The following is a 22597-nucleotide window of genomic DNA, read 5'->3' as shown; positions in this document are numbered from 1 at the left end:
TCCTCAGAATGATGGCTCTGATGGAAGTAAGAGAGTGAATAGACATAATCGTTATCATCATAACCTTCCGCGTTCCAAATATGAGGTTAGATTATTACCCACTCTGCATTAGAAATCCCCAATATAGTAATTTTCAGTTGGAAGGATATTTGCAGTTCTAGCTCCTCAACAAACTGAGGATAAATTTTGCCCACGGGTCATCCGCGAGCGTTATTATTAGCACCAGAGCGGATATACGTGTTATTAATGAATATCAGTGATGATTTGCCCCAATTAATCAGCAATGCTTGAATTAAGTGGGAGGGTTGATAAATTTTGCTGGCAGAGAGACAGAAATTAAAATGCAGAGACCACCAGAAGGAATGACGGGCCCATTGCATTTTAATTGCTGGGGAGCAGAAGGCCCTGTAGCCCTCAAAATCTATGGGATGATATAGCCAAGTTTCCTGTAAGAGAATTAGATCTGCTTTTCTCAGGATATTTGAGAAAGTTTGGGTTCCCACTTTATTCCCTCCACCCGAGATATTCCAAGACAGAACCGAGAAAGATCAAATTGTTTTGGCGTCAGGTGGAAGAATCAGGGATGAAGAAGAATTGCTGGTAGAGAATGCTGTATGCAGCCATTGAAGGATGTTCTCTTATGAGAGGCTGCGTGCACAGCTGGAGGAATGCCGCCAGCAGACTCTTGGAGGAGGGACCAAGTATTCTGGACACTGTCAAGGTGAGGACTTCCAGCCGTTGGTTGCTCGGAGTTCCCTTGGCCTCCTGCTTTCACAGGCTCTGTTTCCGCTGTTTCAGCTTGTGTCATAGCGTCCATTTCAGTCAATGTATACGATGATAGTATTGTGGGAACTAGCAGTCTAGAGTCAGTAGATTAAGCCTTAGCAGCAAGAGCACTCTGTTCGGCAGATAGAGGACCATTGGCTAATACATTACTAGAATCTTCTTGTTGGTGCATTATCAAATCCTTATCCATGTTGGTCAAAGAAGGTTGTAATAAATGACTTATTTTATTAGGGCATGGTGTTATTGCTACTTCTCCTACCTGAGGTAATTCTACAACTGCCTCAGGAATAGGGAAACTGATGAAAAAGCATTACCTACAAAACCATTTTCAAACCCACCAGGAAAATACAGCAGATGCTACGCTCAGCAAAGGACAAGAGAGACCCCCACTCACTTCTGCGGGGTATATTGCATACCCACTGTAGCGCTGTGGAAAAGAAAGGTCTACATAGGAACCACAAAAGCGCCCAGCATTCAGACCTGTGATTGGGAAAGACACGAAGAAAGACACTGTTGAAGCTTAACCATCCTGAAAAAAATCTCGCAGTTGCCAGAACATGTGTTAAGCAATTCTTAAGAATTCTGGACAATTCAGAAGCCTACTATGTCCGAACTGCACAGGGAGGCCATTAAAATTCACAAACACCAGGACAATTTCAATAAGAAAGAAGAGACTTTTAAGATTAGCAGGGCTACACTCCCCAGTACTTAAAAAATGGACTGATAACCCCACCTGCAATACAATGCACTCCAACCACACCTTTGCACCAGCAAGTTCCACCCAAAGCAGTTTAATGATTGGTTCCCCACCCTGGGACATGGACAAGCCATACCACACTAAACTTTCCCTTCTCACTTAGACCCAGTAAGAAACAAACTTTTCTCCTGTGATATACCTCTGAAGATGCCAGCCACAGATACAAGCTGGCGTTGGGTAGGAACAAAATCTACCAGACCACAGCCACACACAGCCCGGGAAAACCACTCCAGGAACCAACCATGCCCCTTCCTTGAAAATTGCTGCACATCTGGAGTGAAAGGGATGGGGTCGCATAATCTGGACATGGCCCACCCACCCTAGCAGAGGAAGGGAAACGTTAGGGAGGGATGGGGCGGGGTGCCATGCAAGGGAACGGGAGAGAGGGAGGGGAGCGAGGGGCCCCTTGCCCCTCCCCTCCCTTGCAAGCATTGTGCAATGATACATGTTCAAACCGTTCACTTCCCCTTTTCTTTCTTTTCCACCTCACCAGACTAAGCCACAGCAATGCGTGGCAGGGCCCGCTAGTTTAATATAAAGGCTTAAAATTCCCATATGTGGGTAGGTTTTACAGTATTGCCACTGATGAAACAGATTTTACTCTGGAAAATGGGGAAGATTAAGAATATCCCATTTTGTTAATCTTTGGAACTTTGCACAATCAGTGGAGGCCTCTGCACTTATCTGGATTTACCTTGTTGGACACTTTCATTCTCCAGTCACCGTGCTTCTTTTATCTTCTTCTGCAATGTTTTCATGTTGTTTGCTCTGTGTCAGCTGTGTTTTCATGCAATCCTCTGCTCGTATTTTTTTTTGTTAATTAGCATTGTTATCTATTCACTAAATGGAACTGGTATATTAGTTTTTGCTGTTAAATTGTTCAGACACATTTTTTTTGCTTAGTTTTTTTCCTAGATAAAATCAACTGCAGTGTTTCACAAGGTGGAGCTTTGGAAAAGGCACATCAGACAATGTTGAAGTTTGGATTTCCAGATGTTGCAGTTGATACAGAATAAATGGGAACTTATATGCCATTAAAGGTTAAAATTGAAATTGAATAAATGGGAACACTGTCCATTTTACTGTACACCTGCATTTGATCCAAATAACTTGCTGAAGGATGCTCACCTGTAATACAAAACCTGGCTATTTGTCACAGCATAAAGGTTCCATGTGAAAGCTCAGTTTTCTAGAGTTCTCAAAGTATTCACATTTTAAACACCGCTCCACCTTAAAAAATATACTCTCTTCCTACATACTAACTTCAAACCTTAAAGTATTATAAAATAACTTGAATGTTTAGAAATGATGTTTACTGCCTGGCAATAACCTGCTTTTTAATGTAGTGTTTCTCCAATTTAAGTGAAGCATGGTGTGGCCACTATGAAAGGGCCCACCCACACACTATTTGCAAGCTATTTTAAAAGTTCCCCAACAAATCAGGTTTAGGATTAGCTGCTTTTGGGGGAAAAAGGAATCAGAACAATTTGGCATGAAACGTGGTCTGAGGGTGAGGAGAACCTACCCACTCCCCACACGCATACCTCTTCCCTCTTGGTTGGGGCTTTACCTGCAGCTTCCGCTCCCTCCAGCGCCTCTTCCCAAACAGGAGGGAGAGAGCAGGGCCTGTGATCCATGACAAACCAGGAAGTGGAGCAGCAAGCTGCGAAGGAGGGCGCCGAAGCCACTGAGATTAGGGACGGAGTTTGCCGGACTGCAAAACTAGGAGGCTAAACCCTCCCGCTACACTTGGCTTGGCTCAGTGTCCCGATGGCTTCTCCTGGGGAACCTCTGCCTGAAGGTAAAACCCGCTTGTTGTGTGAAAGACGCGTGCCTGCGCGGGGGTGGGAGAATAAAGGACGCTGCGCCTTTGTGGCTCCGAGAAGACAGATTCCCGAGCGGGAGGCTGGGCAGGGCTGCGGAGAGGCGGGATCCTGGATTGTCCGCAGGTGCTGGCGGGCGGGCTGGATGGACACTGATCCTCCCACACCGGGCTGCCGGCCACTCTGGTTGCCTCCTTCGAGGCAGGAGGCGGAGGCAGCCATAGCCCGAGTCCTTCTCTGGCGCTGCGTGCATGTTGGCAGCTTTATAGGTACGCTCACACCTCAGAGCGCTGAGAGGTGATAGATAGCTTTTCAAAGTATTGAGGGATATGTTTGCCAATCTAGAAGAAGAGTTTGGATTTATACCCTGCTTTTCTCTCCCATAAGGAGTCTCAAAGGGCTTGGAAACTCCTTTCCCTTCCTCTCCCCACAAAAGACACCTGGGGAGGTAAGTGGGTCGAGAGAGTTCTGAGAGAATTGTGTCTAGAGCCCAAGTCACCTGGCAGGCTTTATGTGTAGGAGTGAGGGAAACAAACATTGGTTCACCAGATAAGAGTTCACTGCTCAGGAGGAGTGGGGAATACCGAATCCAGTTCTTTAAATTAGAGTCCACCACTCTTAACATTAAACCAAGCTATAATAGCACAGCACACTCTTGTAAAAAAACATACGATTTTGTACAAGTCCGAGCCTTCCACCCCATAATTTGAGTATAGAAAGAGGATTTTTTATTAAAAAAAGTCTTTTTGTTTCACCTCGCCCTTGAGGATCTTAAAGCAGTTGATGAATCATTCACTCAGTGGCTGAATAAATTAAGCCCTGCAGCATCCCTCTGAAGTGCACCAAAATTGCTGTAAAAAGTTGCTTGATCCAAACATTGCAAATTCCTCCCTGTGTCCTTCAACAAGAACAAATTTAAACTTGTCTCCAGAGTAATTTGGCTACAAAGCCTTTTAAATTATGTGAAAAAGAATGTAATTCTGCAGGCCGCATGATTATGATGTGGGCATAGGAGACCAGCATTCACAACAACAGCAATGCAGAATGTGAGACCCCACGTTTAAACATGTGATAGCAATGATACCTCCTTTTGTACTCTAGTAACTATATTACTTTAAAATAATTCATTATTTAAGTTTGTTTACTTTGATGTTCTCTAGTCAGAGGGAGTTTTAACAGTGCAAATGAAAAACCGTTAATGAAATTTAGGAATTCTATGCAAATGTGTAAAATATATTTCTCATCTGACACATGCTAATGCCCAAAAACCAATCTGGGGGAACACATAGAGGTTGAATCTATATTGATCGTCATAGATCTAGATTTTTTTAAACCTAGCACTCTTACCAATCCACCATCAAGTGACAGATCAACTCTGTGTCCAGAGGCTAATTCTAAAATTAATGGATCCAATGTTCCATTGTACTCCATATAAAAACTTGTGGCATGGCAAGATTAGGAGCTGATGTTAGTTGGCTTCCTCCCAGCCATTAGCCCCATTTTGCCGACAACTGGAGCTCTAGACTTATGCCACCAAAAAGGTGGTGTAAGTCTATTAAGCCAAATGGAGACTTCTCTGCGGCAGGGGAGCTTTTTTTAACTTTTCAAGGCTCCTCATGCCGCTGGGATGCCTCTATAGCAGTGGTGGGGTGGCGTTTTGGCTGGCCACCTGGCCCCTTGCATGGGGCTGAAAGTCTACCAAGATAGAGAAGGATGACAGAGCAATTGCAGGTTTATTATAAAACACCAGGATACATAAATACATTACAGGTGTGCTAGGAGAATGATCTTATTTAAAGAAACATATACCATATCTCCTGTAGTCGACCCACGCGGTCAGCGTAAGAACGAGACGAGACGCGGAGATAACATCTGGTGGAGATCGCCAGCAGCGGGAGACCGGAGGTCCGTGTTCCTAGCGAATCTCCCGTCTGCCGGTTCCTGGCACCTTTTATTGTTACTCTATCGGGGGCGTGTAGGAGGGAGCATTGGGGGGAGTTCCGGGAGAGCGGGAGGTCGGCAGATCATCATGTGATGCATGATCTCATCTGGCTACGTCTTGGAGAAGCGTCACAGCGTCTGGGAGGCCTAATCCTCACCTGGGGGGCAAGATCATTGTCCTAAGCCCGGTGATTGAGGCAGACAGTTCCACGACCCGTGTGACTCATGGGGGGGGGGGATGAGGAGTGGGGAGTGCGTCTCGACCGGCAAAGGCGCGGAGGTCCGTTGGCGTGCCAACGTTCTACCTACCTGGCACTGCTGGAGTGCGGCAGTGCACTACTACATCTCCTCCTTTTTTACATTTTAAGAAAGCGGCGAGGGGGCAGCTAAAGGCGATTTAAAAGGGGCGGCTTGTCTCCTCCGCCGTTTGGTCCAGGCTGACCCAAAGCCGCTTGTCGCATCGCGACATTAGAGTTTGGTTGTTCTTGAGGGTAAAGGAAATCTGAGGGGCTTACACCGTTTACAGAGCAATATTAGACAACATGCGCATTTTGAGCGAAACAAGATCTGATAACAAGGCACACAATCAAGACAAGCATAGAGCTGTACAATAGCACTCAACCCATTCCCTGGCAGCCAGCCCCAGAGGGCTGACCACCAAGCCCGGGGGCAAAACATCACATTTCAGATTAAGATACAATTTCTTGCAACTCATCGTAAACAATGCGGGGAGTCATCAGGAAAGATCAAAAGCGATACATATTATGTACACTCTCACGCTTTGGTGATTCAGTCAATGGCGGCATGATTATCTAGAGACGCTTAATGGGAAGTTCTTGTTGCTCGGGAGGCCAGGAGCATCCAGGGCAGTGGCGAGTTGAGGAGGTGAGACTTCAGCGAGGTCACAGTCCCAGCTGGCCAATGAAGATGCGAGAAGCCGATAAAGTCCGGGGAGGGCTCCCACAAGGGAAGTCGCTGAGGGAGGCAGACTCAGCTTGAGGAGGGCGGTCGCATCGGCGAGCGGCAGAGGGGATTGGCAGGTGGAAGCGATAGCGGCGGTGTCCGGGCTCCTGGGGTGGAGCCTGGGGTGTTAGAGGTGGCAATGGCGGTGGCAGAGAAGTCCGGCAGATAGGCAGGCCCGGAGATGCAGTACTAACCCAAGCTGGAGGCATGGGCGATAGAATTAGAACAGTAAGACATGGTTACCAAAGCTATAAGTAGGATTGGTGACTCTCTGCTGAGCAAAGGTCCTGGAAGAAGGCGTGTTCGATAACATGCACGAAGTGGCTGAGGAGCAGCCCGGAGAAGTTCAAGAGCTAATCTATCTCCGGGGATGTTCCGGCTGTAAAGTTCCAAATTCCGGCCCGGCGTTGGGAGGAAAGGAGGATGGCGATTAGTAGATGGGGATCCTGCAGGGGGTGACCCGACTGTCACCCGGTGGGGAGTTAGCTGTATTAGTAGCTGCTGATGGCTGTAAAAATCCCACAAGTGATAGCCCACAAAACCACAAAGACTGCAGCTTTGGGAGTTCTTAGGCGTCTAGAGGCGGGTCGGCTGTTGCAGGGGAGCCGGGTTGGGCCCGGATCTTGAGGTTACGTTCGATGCGCACGATTACTGAGCCTGCTGAGGCTGGCGGATGGGAGTGCTCGGGAGGCCTGTTCCGTCCTCGTGGTGTGGCCCTGTAGCCGTTGCTTGCATCGTTCCTCGGGCGGTGGTCCCGGGGACGTATCCGGGCTGGGAATCCCATGCAAGGGAGGACCACCTGTAGGGAGAAAGGACTGAAACGCCCCCTTCCCCAGGTTATGAGGGGCGGTCCCGCCAAGGTTAGGTCTAAGGAGTTGAGTTGGCGGTAGTAGTAGACCTTGGCGTGGGAGAGGGTCTGACTGCCTGAAGTGTCTTTAGATGGGGGAGACCTGTTGGCCTGATGGTAGAGAAGCGAGCAAATTTGGAGAATGATTAATGGTGAAAAGTACTGCTTTAGAGACTGTTTGTTGTATGTGGCCCTAAATGGGAGGGGGCTAACTCCCTCTCTTTAGTTTGTCTGGCTAAAATCTCTCTTTGAAGTTGCGATTTGCCCTTTCAGCGATTGCTTGCCCGGTTGCTGTTGTAGGGAATCCCACGTGTGTTATGCTCACGAATTCCCAGTTGTTGCAGGGAGAACTGGAGCATGGCTCTGCGGAAGAAGAATATCTTGGTAGCGTTGTCCGTTTTCAAGCGAGGCTGACCCATAGCCCGATTAACTCTACTGCGCAAAAGAGGTGCTGGATGGCAGTGATTGGTGGTCTCACCTACCGAGTGGAGTGTAGCTGTAGGCATTACCCAGTGGAGTATCTATATATGGTTACATGTAGGTGCTTCCAGGGGCTAGGAGGCAGGGGACCAGGGTTCGCGTCCATTTGCCACAAGTCATTTACCCAGAGGAGCCCCTCTGGGTTTACTCCGGGGGTCTGGCCGAGGGGCGAAGCGTGAGCGTTGGCGCTTGGGATTTAGCGATGGGCCTAGCGCTGGTTGAAGGGATGTTGCAGGATCGAGGCGAGTGCTTTTGCCCCTGGTGGAAAAAATAGGTGTGACTGGGGAAGGGGTCGGAAAAGAGGAGGTGGAAGTGTTGGGTGTTTGGCGTTGTCTGCGTGCTGCTGGTTTCCCTCGCTGAGGGAGCCTGGGAGCGGACGTGTGGCTCGCATATGGCCTACAAAAGTACTGGGAGGTTCCTGGATGCTAGAAGGTTCCATGTGGCGTCAGGAAAGACTCATGAGGTTTGGGTGATTGGGTCGAGGAGCCCGCGTAGGCTCGGGTAGGTGGAGGCAATTCGTCATGCGCCCACGTACTGGGAATACGACCAGAAAGGTTGTGAGGTTGGGGAAAGGGTTTGAAAGGCCAGAATGGCGGGGACGAGTTCGCTCCGTTGGCCGAGGCTTAGGCTGAGGCGATGTAAGCGGTCTGCCATTGACCATTTAGGTTGAAATGCAATAGGCGCCCGGCCAGCGCTGCCCCGTCGGCGAAAGATGGTGAAGCGCCCAGGTAGGAAGCCTTGGCAGTGGGAGCAGGGGCAGCTAAAGGCCGAATAGGACAGGGGTGGAGTGGAGGAGAGGTGAGGCGAGGGTCTGGGGGGGGGGAGATGGAAGAGGATCTCCCCGCAAGAAATTCCCCTACGGGGCCAGCTGGAGGGGTGAGGAGGCATTCAAGAGGTGTTGGAACTCTGTCCTGCTGTTTAGAGGCATGGCGATCTTTTGAGGGGTCCCATCCCACCATTGCACCAGAGTGCGCGTTGGCGCCCTTGGTTGATGAGATCTGCGTAAAAAGCTGGCCCGGTGTGGAGAGATTTTTGGCGGGCACATGAAGAGCAGAGTAAAAGCCATTACGACAAGGAAGGTTTGTGGCCGGCCGTGTGTACCCTAGGACTCCGGTAGGGAGAGGTGGGGTGTTCAAGAGGAAGAGCGAGAAGGTTGATCTTTGAGGGGGACTCGATCCACCCATGTCGGCCGACTAGGACCTCCTTTACTGCTTTCCGAAAGGTGTCCTTGTGCTTCTGGAGTGAGTTGGATCTTGTCCCCTGGATTTTTTCGCGGCAGGAGTAAAGCGAAAACAGAGGCTGAGCAAGGGGTGGTGAAGGCGAAGAAGAAGGAATGGCGGACCCAGTTGAAAGGGAGTTTCCGAGCTGCTACCTTCCTGGCAGCTGGAGGGCGTGGCGTGTCTGGGATTTGGATCTCCCGGTGCTATGACAGGGGAAGCGAGTAGGAGTGGAGGAGCTTATATGCCCCAGATACAAAAATAGCTCGTTCCTCTGCACCTTTTACCGGGAGGCGATGTGCAGAGCCACAACTGTTTTTTGGCGTGTCGACTAGCTTAAGCGTCACCCTCTGCGAGGGGGGATGGTGAAGCGTGACTACTAGGATATCATCCATGTAGCCAGTGGATGATCTCATAGCTCACGGCTTTTGAGTGCTGAAATATAAGAACTTCAAGAAGCGTGATGGGCCGAAGAATTGACACAAGGTGGGGCTGTTGCAGGCATCCCCTGGGGCAAGACCTTCCATTGGTATCTGGCCGTGGGCTGCTGATGATTAAGCACCCGGCACCGTGGCAGAAATGTACTTTCGAGTCTTCAAGGGAGAGGGGATACAAAAGAAACAATCCTTCAGGTCAACAACCAGGACCTGGTAGTCTGAGGGATAAGGTTGGGGTTGGGTAAGAAACGCGTGAAAGAGGGCCCATGGGCTGGATACAGGCATTTACTGCTCTGAAGTCCTGTAGTAATGTCATACGGCCACTCTTCTTTTATTACAAAAGACAGGTGTGTTCCAGAGGCGGCGTTGGGAAATCTCAATGTGGCCTGCGGTCAGCCCTGCTCCTCTACGAGTTGGTGCATGGCAATCCAGTTTCTCTCTGGGCAGCGGCCACTGTTCTACCATGCACACAGGGATCGCCGTTGGTCCACGTGAGGGGGGGGAGGAGGGCAGTGGTGGCCCGGAGGCTTCGTTCGAGCTCTCCCACTTGACCATGGGGAGGCGATGAGCTGCCGCCCTGATTTCCTAGGGGGGGGTTTCGGTCGCGGCCTGCTCCCTTTCCTCCCCGGGCGCCCAAATGTGTCCCGGCCGGCCACCCTGATCAGGCAGCTTCCGGACCTGCCGTCGATGGCCGTGCTGGGGCTCCCCGCACCCTGGGGTTCCACCTGGGCCTCCGAGCTGTGTGGAGTGGGGCGGCCCGGGATAGACTCTTAGGCGTAGGAGCCCGTGGCGTCGAAGCTGCCCATCGTGAGGCCGTTCCTGCAGGATACCCAGCCCACATTGGGGTGTCTTGTGCGGGCTCCGGCCCGGCGAAGATCCGTGCCCTATGGCACAAAGGGATAGTTTTTTGCTTAAGGGTGGAGAAGGCTTGAGGCCGAGGGCCTCCCTAGGGAGGTCCTTCTCCCTTTGAGAGAGACCCCTTTGATTAAGTGCGTAGGGCCCCTACTGGGCAGCCTGCAATCCTGGAAGTGTGTGGCCGGACTGGTGGCAATTGAAACACTTGCCTCGGGGGCTGTTTCCTGGCGGTGGGGAAGAGGGCTGCTTGATTTAGGAGGTCAGCGTGGTGGGCGAAGAGACCCGATATCCTGGCAAGCCTTAAGCATGTCGGCCAGTTCAGGGTCCTTACCTAAGCGGTGATAGCCTTGCGGCATTCAAGCCGAGGCGCTCTCTTTGGCCGAGGCAGCAGCAGGAGTTAAGCCCTGGGCCTCCCTGCGTTTGTCAACCTGCCTCTTGAGAGCCTCCTGGAGTCTGCTCCGCGAACTTCGGCGTAGGGTTCTTGGGGTTTTGCGGGATGGCAGAGAGAAGCTCTGTGTGGGCTGGCCAGAACTGGGGACCAACCGCCTTGTAAGCAAGCGCACTCAGAAGGCGACCGCAAGAGGTGGCTTCAGGTAGGACAATCTGACTATTGCAGGGTTACTGAAGGCATCGAAGCCGCGTGAGATTCTTGCTTGTGGCGGTTGTAGAGAGCGCCCGGGCTTGACTGCCCTTACGCCCTGCTAAGGCATTGCTGGTGAACTTCGCTCTCCCAGATGTAAACTGCAGCGGGGCTCAGGAGCATCTGCGAGCGCTGACCTTTCCAGTCGTCCGGAGACCATTAGAGTAGCTCCCTACGCGGACCGCCTACCGAGCATACTCCTCGCACGTAGAAATTGGTAACTCCCGCGTCCGCACCGCTTCGCGGAGCTTCGGTGAGATTTTATAGCTCAGACGGTGCATTACTTTCGAGCAACCCGCCCGAACTATGCACCATCCTCCCCACGGTATCCTGTGGAGTGGGCCGGGAACAATGCAAGAATCTCAGCATCGTCTTCCGTCCAGGTTTCTTTTCTTCTGCAGATAAATTGGCTAATACGTTCTGCAAGAGTTTACCTGAAAACCACCAGCACGCCAAATGCGATGGCGCTGACGGAGGAGATGCAGTGACCCCGGAGAAAATGAAGGCAGAAGAGTAGGGGGGGAGGCCGACGGCAGCGGGAAAGTTTGAAATGGAGTGAAGGAGGACGAAGCGTCCAATTTAGTGGATAGAGAAAATTCGAGGGTCAAGAATTGAAGGTGAAAAGATGTCGAGAAGGAGGCCTACAGCAAGGGAGCTTGGTCTGCAGGCTGATGGCGACAAAACATTTGGCGTATACGCCAGTAGCGACATGGCGGAGGAAATACATGAAAATTAAACACGATGTTTTCCAGTCCTTAAGATTCAATGTCCCCCCTCTGTTTACCGATGGACACTGAGCTTCAATCTCCTCAACCAATTTGGCAGCTCCCTTCTCGCCTTATGGGGACCCTGCGTACTGGCGCAGCGGAACTGAATCCGGCGTTGTCATAAGCCCTGCGCGCAAGCTCCCGCGGATGAACCGTGATTCATTACCGGGGCGCGTGTCTCTGAATCGCCGCCGATCCAGAGGACGGCGATCCGGCGGAAGTTATACCGGATGGCGATCCAGCGGGGACTTCCCCGGTACTTCGAAGGCCTTTACAGGCGTGCCGACGGGGATGAGTTCAAGTTCCGGAACACAGGCTTTCTGGCTTTGCATGGCGTGGAAGCCATGGATTCTGGCGTCAGGCGGCGGGCGGAAGTGTCGCCTTCTGGGCGGAGATCGCCTGAAAACAGGACTTCGAAGTTCCGTGTTCGCCGAATCTCCGTCTGCTGGTTCCTGGCACCTTTTATTGTTACTCTGGGGCTGGGAGGACTGGGGGAGTTCGGGCGAGGTGGGAATGGTCGGGTAGATCATCAGGTGATGCATGATCTCATCTGGCTAGGAGGAGAAGGCGTCGCAGCGTCTGAGCTAATCCTCACCTGGGGCAAGATCATTGTCCCTAAGCCGGTGATTGAACCAGACGGATTCACGACCGTGACTCATGGGGGGGATGAAGTGGGGGAGTCGCGATCGACAGCAGGTCCGTTAAGCTGCCAACGTTCTACTACGGCACTGCTGGGTCGGCAGTGCACTACTACATCCTCCAACCTCACAAAAATAAAAGAAAAATATCAAAGCATAAAATAGATAAAACACAATTAAAAAGGACATATCTTATACAGGTAACAGTTATCAAGGTACATATTTTTCTGGCAAAAAGACATGTCTGCCATAGGAAGGCACATATCTGGGACACCTTTCTTCAGCCAACAGAACATGTGTTTCACAAAATACATTAATCTCCTGTTATTCTCCTATCCTCTATGCTCCCATTAGACAAATTAAGAGACTGACCACATTGTATTCCTGTGAGTATATTCTGCCCTGCATCCATAGCATCATTGTTTACAGACAACCTTCATTGACACCTTAGCTTACATCTATTATGTGGATAACTACATGTGGATAACTACTCCATCAGGAGTCACCACCCAATATGTGTGAAGCTGGTCACACTTTTCAGTTATAACAACAGGGAACCACCTTCATTATCCATATTGAATCTCCTTCTTCTAAGAGTTTTTGCTGTGTGATCATGCAAATATTTCTGCCTGTCCTGAACTCTTTGAAGATCTTTTCGCACCCCAATTGGTAGTTACTGGCAATTTGCTTCTCATTATTCTGCCCATCTGCATCTGAGCTAGTGTATGTTCCTTTAACTTCTCTGCTGCTGTCAGATACAGTTGAAAAGTTTGTTACCAGTGCTTCTGATTTTCAGCTAAACTGGCTTGCAGCACCAGTGAATGTGGGGGTTGAAAAAAATTCCACTTTTGACACCATGTAATGTATTTAGCTGTAGCACGGAGGACAACATTCAGATGTCTTCATAGAAACAGCAGTTTATTATCATCACAGAAAAAAGCCTGGATACACAATGTGTATCAACATGGAGAAAAATCAATAGGAGAGCAACTATAGGCTTATAATAAAACACAGGCTACATAAATACGTTACAGGCGTGATGGGAGAATGATCTTATTTAAAGGAACATATACCACAATATGATTGTTCATTGAGTACACCATAAAAAAAATGACTCCAAGGTCTGGGGTGCCACTGTGACACAATAATGCATTTAAAAACATACATTTCCATGGACTCTTACAATTTTTGCATGGACACCACCAAAATACACTGGAAAATCACACATCTTCTGAATGTCCATGAACTGGATTGCAAAAAAATTAGTTTGTGTGTATTGTGGCAACGCTATAGACTGGAGCAAAAGTGTGTGCAGATAATTAGAATTTTTACATGGTCTCCACTGAAATCCACAGTCCACAGACGGTTCTACAAAAAAAAAAAAGAAGGTCCAATACTTGTGACACTGCAATGGCACTAAAATACATTGAAATACATGGATTATCTTGGATCATCAGGATTCTTACACAGATTCTACTATAATAAACAAAAAACATAATTATAAGAATTTTAAGGACTCTTGTCCTACAAAACATCCAGCTCTTTGTGTCATTGCAATGATGCAAAAACACTGATCTGATACAATGATCCTTATGATTTGAAAATAGAAATCACCAAAATGTAAGATAATATCACACATGTTACCTGTGCTCACAGGTTGCACCCTAAAAACTCATATCTAGAGCACCATAGCATCAGAATGTCACAAAAAGATGTTGAAAAATCATGAACCCTCGTGATTTTTACATGGAAATGTTCATTGTGATGTTTTTGAAGTGAGAAAAATGTAGACTTGTGCTATGGTGATATTACAAAGTGATAGATATGATACTTTATGTTGGAAACCATGGCTGTCATTTCTGATTTGACATTTCATTGAGGCATATTCCTTGTGGAAATCATAAGGATCCACATTTTGTTTACAAGTGTAAATTGCACATGATGTGTGATTTGTAACTTAGATTTTGGTAGTTCCAGATAAAAATTGTGAGGGTCTGTTCCTCAGATATTTGAACTAAAGAGCAATTCAACTCTATAATTCTATGATCTCATGTTTTTGTCCTATGGTGGTTTATCTGATATTGTTTTGATATTTATCTGGTATTGTTTTGATATTTGCATTTACAGCGGGTTTTTGTGGAGTCTCTGTACAAATTGTAAGTGTCCCTGCAGATTCATCATGTTAATGCATTTTTGTGTACTGTGGTAGCATCCAGCTTAAAACCTTCATTTGTCTTGAGCAGATATTGCAGCAAAAGAACCAGTGGAGGATACAGATCCTAGCACTTTATCTTTGGAAGAGGTAGGTAGTTTTCAAAATTATGGTAGTTTATATATAATAGTTTATTCAAGTATTTTAGATCTTGATTACCATTTTATACCTTCAGAATAAGTTAATAAATTGCTGGATGCAATTGGTTCAAATTAGATACTGGTATGTGGCCATCTGGCAGTTTTCTTGATGGTGTCCATGAAAATCACTAAATCAGCATGAGATGAATTAACTCAATAAAGGAAGCAACGGCCTCCACTTTGCAAGACCTGAGCGAGACTGTTAATTACAGGGTGTTTTGGAGATCATTAATTCATGGGGTTACCATAAGGTGGAAGTGACATGATGTCACATAACACATTCACTAAATGCTGTATTTAGATGATGCTATGACACTTTCACTTGAGATGTTTAGCCATGCAAGCATTGGTATGTCTCAGATGTAATAACAAAACCAGAAGCAAACTGGGGGATTGTTAGACTTACATGAGACTTCTCCCATCTTTTCCCCTTCTACACAACTTGATAATCAAAGGTTTTTATGGCAAGAAATAATTACATTTGAACTCCACGTGTTAGTTTGTTCTATTCCTTGCAAGTCAATATTCCAAACTGGGTTTAACTCTGGTTTGGAATGCTGATTTCTAGGAAGGACAGCAAAGTATAGAATGTTGTTTGGATGTAATGGTAAAATATGATTTGCTGCAAAAATAGAAGTATTTCAGTCCATGTCATGCTTGACAGGAGAAGGGGTAGTGAAGGGTTGAAGTGTGTGAGCTTGCGGATGCTTGAAGCTCATTCCCATAACAACGTGGTGGTGTTGTTATTATGTGTGAGGCACACTAATATCTCTATCAAAATGTTTTAGGGAGGGATTTGCATATGTAGTACAAAAACATTGGTTTCATTATTGCGCTTCAAGTACTTAATCTCTTGCAGAAAAACTTCATATTCTGTTAATTTCCTTTCCTTCTTCTGTTGACTTATATTCAGTGATTTATTTCTTTAATAAATCACTGACTACAACATGAGTATTTCATTGCTGCACATGATGTAAGACCTTAATTTCCCCTTTCTTGTCTGCAAAATAGGAGGATTGTTGAGCCACAATGAATGCCTAGTGAGGGCTGTGATTTGTCTTGATGGACTGCAACTTAAGCAGACCTGAAATAGACAAATGAACCAAGAGGACTTTACAGGGATGAAAATGAGAAGGTTGTTAAATGCATCGGGTGTAATGATATTGTATAAACAAGTCTCTCTGTCTTTTTGGATAGATAGAAAAATATCCTGTTCAAGATACAAGTTCACCAAAAAGTAAGTTCAGAAATTGGCAATGGCTATTATATTTGCCCCTTTGAAATATGCAATACTTGAAATGTGTAATACAAATATGAATTTTAATGATAGTATACATATATATTTATCTGAATTTTAATATGGAAAAAATCTGTTTTGAAAAGCTAATTGGTCAGGGCCGAAATGGTTGCATAACAGAACACTATGCAAGTACCAGGGTTTTCTTCCATTTGCAGCCCTTTGCACTACTCAAGAAGCAGCACAAAGTGATGAAACTGAAGTGAAAGTCACAAACCTCTTTGTGCAAACAGAAATGATTTCTATTCACATGTGGGCTGGGATGGATGGAAAGCTGGAATCTAGCTACTGGTATTATGTTTTTGGTTTGTTTCTCCTAAGTTCACATTTTACTCAGTTATATTTTAGTGTTTTTAATTAATTATTTAAAACATTTTTATGCTGCCATTCCACCCAGTGTAGGATCCCCAAGACAGCAAAAAATCAAAAACAACAAAACAAACTTTAAAAATATTTTTAATTGAATAAACATAAACAGGAAGGGGGAGTACATCAAACAAAATGGCAACATCTCCCCTAAACCCCTGGTGATAGTCAATGACAGCTATTGGTGGTATCAGCAATAGTTCTTTTGTCTTGTTTGAATTAAGCCATAATGAACATTTAAAAAGGGAAAAATATGTATTAAAGAATGATTTTTGAGGAGATCACCAGTCTGCCTGCAGCTGATTTACCTAGAAAACTTACAAAACCCAGAAATGTCGAAGATAATCCTAATATTTTAACAACCTCACCTGCCACTTTTCATCTACACAATAAAGTATAAAACTGCGGAAAGTTTATACAAATTATAGAGTCTTCATATTTATTATATTATCATGTACCATTATTATTTAAGTGTTCATATAATACTTTCTTGGGATGCAGTACAACAGATATTTTGTTCAGAGGAGAAGTGACTAACATGAACGTAGTTGGGATTACTTTGCATTTATTAAATTTTTATCATTCCCATCCTCTACGGAGCTCAGGGTAGCATCCTGCCAAACTCTGTTTTTTTCTCACAGTGGTAGGCTGAGAGAAGGTAAGTGGCTTATGATCCTACAATGAGCTTTCATAACAGATGGGACGTTTGAAGCCAGGTCTCCCTGTTCCTGGTCTAACACTAAACTCATCTCCACACTGTTCATTATACGGTAGGTACCTGTAGGCCTTCATTTATGGCTTCAGTGTTGTGGGAGCCAGTAGCTGATATTCTGCCCCCAACCAAGTCTCTATGCAAATAATTTAAATCAGTATTTGCACTATTCTGAGTATTATGCGTGAAATATTATGATTGTGTACAACTCCCCTTCTTGCCTGAGACACAGCTTGAACTGACATGACCATTTAGTTAAATTTTAGACAACAATATATTTTCCCAAGAACATAGAATGTGACCACATTTTTGTCTTTTAGATGAGGAATACCAAACCGAAAAGGCAACATTGGAAATAGCATCCATTAACACTAGAAGCCTAACATCAGACTCAGGCCTGATACAAAAGGTAAAGAAAACACAGTTAAGCTATCATTTTAGAAGAACGTTGATACATAAAACTTAAGACATCATGTACATTCTAAATTAGTCTGGTCTGTTACGTGTGTGCTTTTTATTGGCCTACTTTAATAACAGCCGCCTGGGTTGCCAAGTGGACAAGAAAAACATGTTTCTTCCTGTTAACAGAATTAAGTAAGTGGAAATGAGCAGCTGAAGCTTTTCATGACATGAAGTTCAATAATGTCACTTGAGGATTGCTTGCAGATCAAACTGATATTAATGGGACAGCTAGAGGGACCACTTTGAAAGCTGGCAACCTAAGTGGGTAGGTGTTGGATGTAATTATCATGTAGGCAAGGCTGGTTAATGGATATAAAAAGGAGAAAATGTTGCCATAACAACTGTCATGGGCCAGAGAGGTGTTTCAGCCTTGGTTGCTGTCCTTTCATCTTCAGTCACAGGAGCAGGATTCCTATACTGACAGTGCAATCCTAAAAACACTTTCCTTAAAGTAGGCCCCTTTGAATAGACCCGAGTAAGATTCTGTGCTTCCCTGTTTAGGATTACTCTTTCAGGCTCACAGTTGCCAGATCATGAGGTGAGACTTTTAAGGAAGGAAATCTCTTGATCAGTCACTGTATTATCAAATGCCGGAATTATCCCCCCCAACATTGAAATGTATATTATCCCATCCAAGTGCTTCATTGTATTCAGCTTTACAGAAGCCATATTTTGCTTGTATGTTATACTGGTTTTTCTTGTACTCATATGTAAGACAAATGTAGTTTTCTCTGATCTTGCAGTTTATTAGCAGGCAATAAAATAATATTATTAAATGGCTAATTAGATTATATGCACATTAAATTATGTGCTATGTAATGGGTATAATCTTGTCTGTAAAACAAGTGTTTGAAAAGTATTTATGTTATATATAGAAAATCTTTATTGAACTGTTTTTTTAATGCTTGGTGTGGTCAGCATGCTGCACAAGTACCTCAAGTGTCATGCACAGCGGGCATTGGGGGCATGCCTTGACAGGAAGGTTGGTGAGCATGCCTTGACAAGAAGGTTGGTAACACTCCTGCCTGTCTCGCCAGTACTGCATGACTGCCTGCATCCTGGCTCCTGTTTCCTGGAAGCAAAACTACTCAGGAATCAACTTGAGGCACACTTGTGAGAAAGGGGAGCTGCCACTGATCTAGTGAGAGTGTTTTTCAGTATTTTGTAACATTTGAAACTTGAATATTTTTTTTGCAATGTTCTGAAACCTCTGTCCAGGAAATAGTACCCAGGTTTTATTCTGGTTTAGGTTTATTCTTCCCATTCATTCTTCCCATTACTGTTACTGACCTAGTTTGAGGATTTATCTGGTAGACTATTCTTGAGTTCATGGGTTCTGAGGGAGAAGTGCCCAACATAATATAAATTGAAATAAAGGTGTATGAAATACTTTTTATTTCTTCCTGTATAATTTTTGTCTTCTCAAAAATACAGATTAGCCACTGGTCCTAATAAAGGTATTACTTTTGGTTATTTCCTTTTTACAAGATTTTAATGCAAGATTACTTTTGTTTGCAGCCAGGCGAGGATGATGATAGCCAAGGCAATACTGGTGAATCACTCACAGGTAATTAGTGATATTGTGATCCTTACAAACAACTGGTTCAAAAGTCACATTTTCCCTAGCCATAGGGTTGCCAGGTCCCCTGTGACCACTAGCGGGGGACGGGGGGGGGGGGGGGGGGGTAGGATTGCCAGATCCAGATTGGGAAACTCCTGGAGATTTGGGGGTGGAGCCTGAAGAGGACAGGGACCTCAGTGGGGGTACAATGCCCTCCAAAGCATCCTTTTTCTCCAGGGGAATTGATCTCTGTAGTCTGGGAATGAGCTCTAATTTCAGGAGATTCGTAGGCCTCATCTAGAGGCTGCCAACCTAGCCTGGCTATAATACACTTTTTTTCTTGAGCTGAGTAGAAGAATAAGAAAAGGACTTTGGATTTATACCCCACCTTTCTGTCCTGTAAGGAGACTCAAGGTGGTTGACAAACTCCTTTCCCTTCCTCTCCACACAACAGACACCTTGTGAGGTAGGTGGGGCTGAGAGAGTTCCGAAGAACTGTGACTAGCCCAAGGTCACCCAGCAGGAATGTAGGAGAGCAGAAATACATCTGGTTCACCAGATAAGCCTCCACCTCAGGTGGAGGAGTGGGGAATGAAACGTTCTCTAGATTAGAATCCACCTGCTCTTAACCACTACACCATTCTGGCTCTGTGAGTACAAGCAGGACCCCATCCACTTGTATTGATGATCTCTTTGCAAGTGGTTCTGCATCTGCACAGTTGGCAACATTCATTGTCACAGAGGATTGCTCTGTGGGGGGTGGTTAACGGAAATTTTCATTTTCTCAGCCTTCTAAAGGCAAAAATGCAAGCAGTTTCAGATAAAGCATGGGCCTTTGCTCATTATTACAAGACACACATTGCCTTTTACAATAGATCATATTCTTTTTTATTCTTCTGCTGATGTTTAGGACTGATGGTGTATTATGTGGAACTGCAAGGAGTTTTGCATGCTCATATTTCTACATCGTGCAGTTCCTGAGATGGATTCTATGAGTCACCATGGTTTAGTGGTCAAGGGTGTTGGACTAAGATCTGGGAGATCCAGGTTGGAACCCTTACACTACCATGGGAGCTCACTGGGTGCCCTTGGGCCGGTCAAATACTCTTCGTCTAACCTACCTCCTAGGGTAGTTGTGAGGATAAAATGGAGAATGGTCTCTGTTGGGGAGAAAAATGGAATATAAATGAAAGACATAAATGAATGAGTAGATACATCAGAAAATTAATATGGACTTTCTTGTTCATATTATTTGTTTGGGGATGAATCCATGAATAAGAATTCATAGTCCTGTTCCTGTCATTTTCGTTGGGAAAATTACACAGATAACTAATTTAAATGAATTTTGTCACAAGCATTTGGTTACAAGAGCTGCTTCAAAAAGACATTCTGTGATCCTTGAAGAGAAGAGTTGACTAATTTCAGTGGGATGCAGTGGGCTTGGCTAATTTCAGTGGGATGCAGTAGTGGGCCTACCAGGGGGCAGGGGGTGCGCCACGCATCGGGCGCATGGCTTTGGGTCACAGGGGGCAGAAAATTCCCCCGACCCTTCCCCCCTCATCAGCTGCTCAGTTCATCCCGCCCCCCCCGCGACACCCCCCCCCACACACACACTTACTTTAATAAACCGAGCAGGCTGGAGAAGAGGCCTGCCTGTGTTCCCTTTCAGGCTGCTAATGGCCTGGTGGGAACTACATTTCCTGGTGGGAAATGTAGTTCCCACCAGGTCGTTTGCAGCCTGGAAGGGAACAGGCAGGCCTCTTCTCCAGCCTGCTTGGTTTGCTAAAGTAAGTGTGGGGGGGCGCCGTGGGGCCCCAAAAAGCCAGAGTGTGCACCGGGCGCACTCTGGTCCAGCTATGCCTCTGGTGGGATGTATCTCAGCAGCAGAGCATGGGCTGTACATGCATTATGTCCCAAGTTCAATACCTGGTATCTCTGGTTAGAAAGGTCTCAGGAGAACTGGAAAAGATTCTCACTTGACATCTTGGCAATTCACTGCCAGTCAGAGAAGAAAATACTAGGGTAGAAGCAGAAGGCAGCTTTATATGTTTCCTATGGTCTTCATGGAGAGCATGAGTAAAATGTCTGTACCAGAAAAAGTCAGTGCAGCATCCTAAGCCTTCAGCCCTGCAAACATTGGTTTTATGTGACAGGAAACAAAGCAATAACTTCTTAATGTAACTTAATTCCAGCATTAAAGAAATCATACACAGAAAATGGCACCTGCTCGTTATGTTTGTCTCGCCAACCAACCATCAGCGATTTGCTCAATGATGAGGACTTGTTGTATATGATGAGGATAAAGCTGGATCCATCCCACCCAACAGTGAAAAACTGGAGAAACTTTGCAAACAAATGGGGAATGACCTATGATGAATTGTGCTTCCTGGAACAAAAACAACAGAGTCCCACCTTGGAATTTTTGCTTCGGAACAGCGACAGGCCTGTGGAGCAGCTGATTGATCTATGTAAATTGTACCAAAGAGCTGATGTTGAAAAAATGCTTCTAAATTGGGTGGAGAAAGAATGGCCAAAGAGAGACCGTGGAACCTATCAGAATAACTTCTAAAGAAGAAAAAATGCCTAATCTATATTATTTCTACGGTGGAGAAATAATGGGCCCCTTCCGCACGGGCCAAAAATCCAGGTGAGAGGCGGGTTACATGAACCCGTCCCCACTCCCATTTGCATGGCTGGCCAACTCATGGACAGCCAGCCATGCGAATGGGGCATGCACTGTTTGCACGGTGGCGCATCCCTTTCTCCCTCCCTGGCTGCCTTTCCTTTTCTCCACTGCCTGCCTGCGAAGCACAGCTGCGCAGGAAAGCAGGAGCAACCCCCCCAGGCCATGGAACAGCCCGTTTCCCCTCCCCAACTCTGCAGAAGAGAGCGGGGGGGGGGGGGAGCAAACTGTGATTCTTTTGTGTTAATGTGCCTCACAGCTGTGGCCATTCACTTGGGCTATGGCTGTGAGGCACATTAACACAAAAGAATTGCAGATAACATGATTACCAAATAACCAGGGCGGGTACCGTGCGAAGTTCCCACCCAACGCAGGTTTTATCCCACCCCTGAGCCGCTTTTATTGACCCGTGCGGAAGGGGCTGTAGAGTGGCAGGGCTTCATGTATTGGTGTATATCTCCTTTGTTAGTTCAAGGAGCCACATGTTCATTTTTACAGCATGAATTGTTTAATATATCTCAGTGTCTTCATGATTACAACTACAGTCTTTAAATGTGAACCAACTTTCAATCTAGTGTTTGGTGCTGATTTTTTTTTCAGTGCAGCTAAAGAAGAATGAAAACTGCAGAACACTGTTGGCGCTTTCATTTAAATCTTCAGCTGTTATAAAGGGAAGCAGACCAGAATATCATTCTGGATATTTCTGTATGGCTTTCTTCTATCTGTTCATTCATTTGTATCTGCAGATATGTGTGTGAAATGAGTCATATCTTTCTGAAATATTAATATAGGAGTACCTCAAGCTCTTTACTTCTCTTTAATACCAGTGTAGCTTTCGTTTCATTGCCTTAGTCCCGGATTGTCAGTTTCATCCTGTTTTGGGGGCTTCGGATCAGTAAACACTTTCCCTTGAAGGGTGACTTTTCATATGCTATTGTCTAACTATCAAATATAATGCCGATCTTTCATGTTCTGACACGCTAAATTAAAATAAACTCTGATCTATATAGGAA

At 46.0% G+C, this 22597-nt stretch overlaps 1 protein-coding gene and 1 long non-coding RNA gene across 2 annotated transcripts in view; one reads left to right on the top strand and one right to left on the bottom strand.

Moving 5' to 3' along the window:
- Positions 1–3412, bottom strand: part of LOC125426897 — a 9801-nt gene extending 6389 nt beyond the window's left edge. The window contains exon 1 of the long non-coding RNA XR_007243594.1: positions 2238–3412. This is a non-coding gene — a long non-coding RNA (uncharacterized LOC125426897). The remainder of the gene's footprint in view (positions 1–2237) is intronic.
- On the top strand, positions 3072–22597 carry EDARADD (EDAR associated death domain). The gene is made up of 6 exons (XM_048485722.1): positions 3072–3344; positions 14395–14453; positions 15701–15740; positions 17199–17287; positions 18859–18907; positions 21094–22597. The coding sequence occupies exons 1-6, from the start codon at positions 3314–3316 to the stop codon at positions 21468–21470; spliced, it is 645 nt and encodes a 214-aa protein (XP_048341679.1). The 5' UTR covers positions 3072–3313; the 3' UTR covers positions 21471–22597.

The sequence above is a fragment of the Sphaerodactylus townsendi genome, linkage group LG01 (assembly GCF_021028975.2).
Source record: "Sphaerodactylus townsendi isolate TG3544 linkage group LG01, MPM_Stown_v2.3, whole genome shotgun sequence".
NCBI lineage: Eukaryota > Metazoa > Chordata > Lepidosauria > Squamata > Sphaerodactylidae > Sphaerodactylus > Sphaerodactylus townsendi.
The sequence above is the reverse complement of the archived record's forward strand: the minus strand, read 5'-3'. Positions and strand labels throughout refer to the sequence as shown.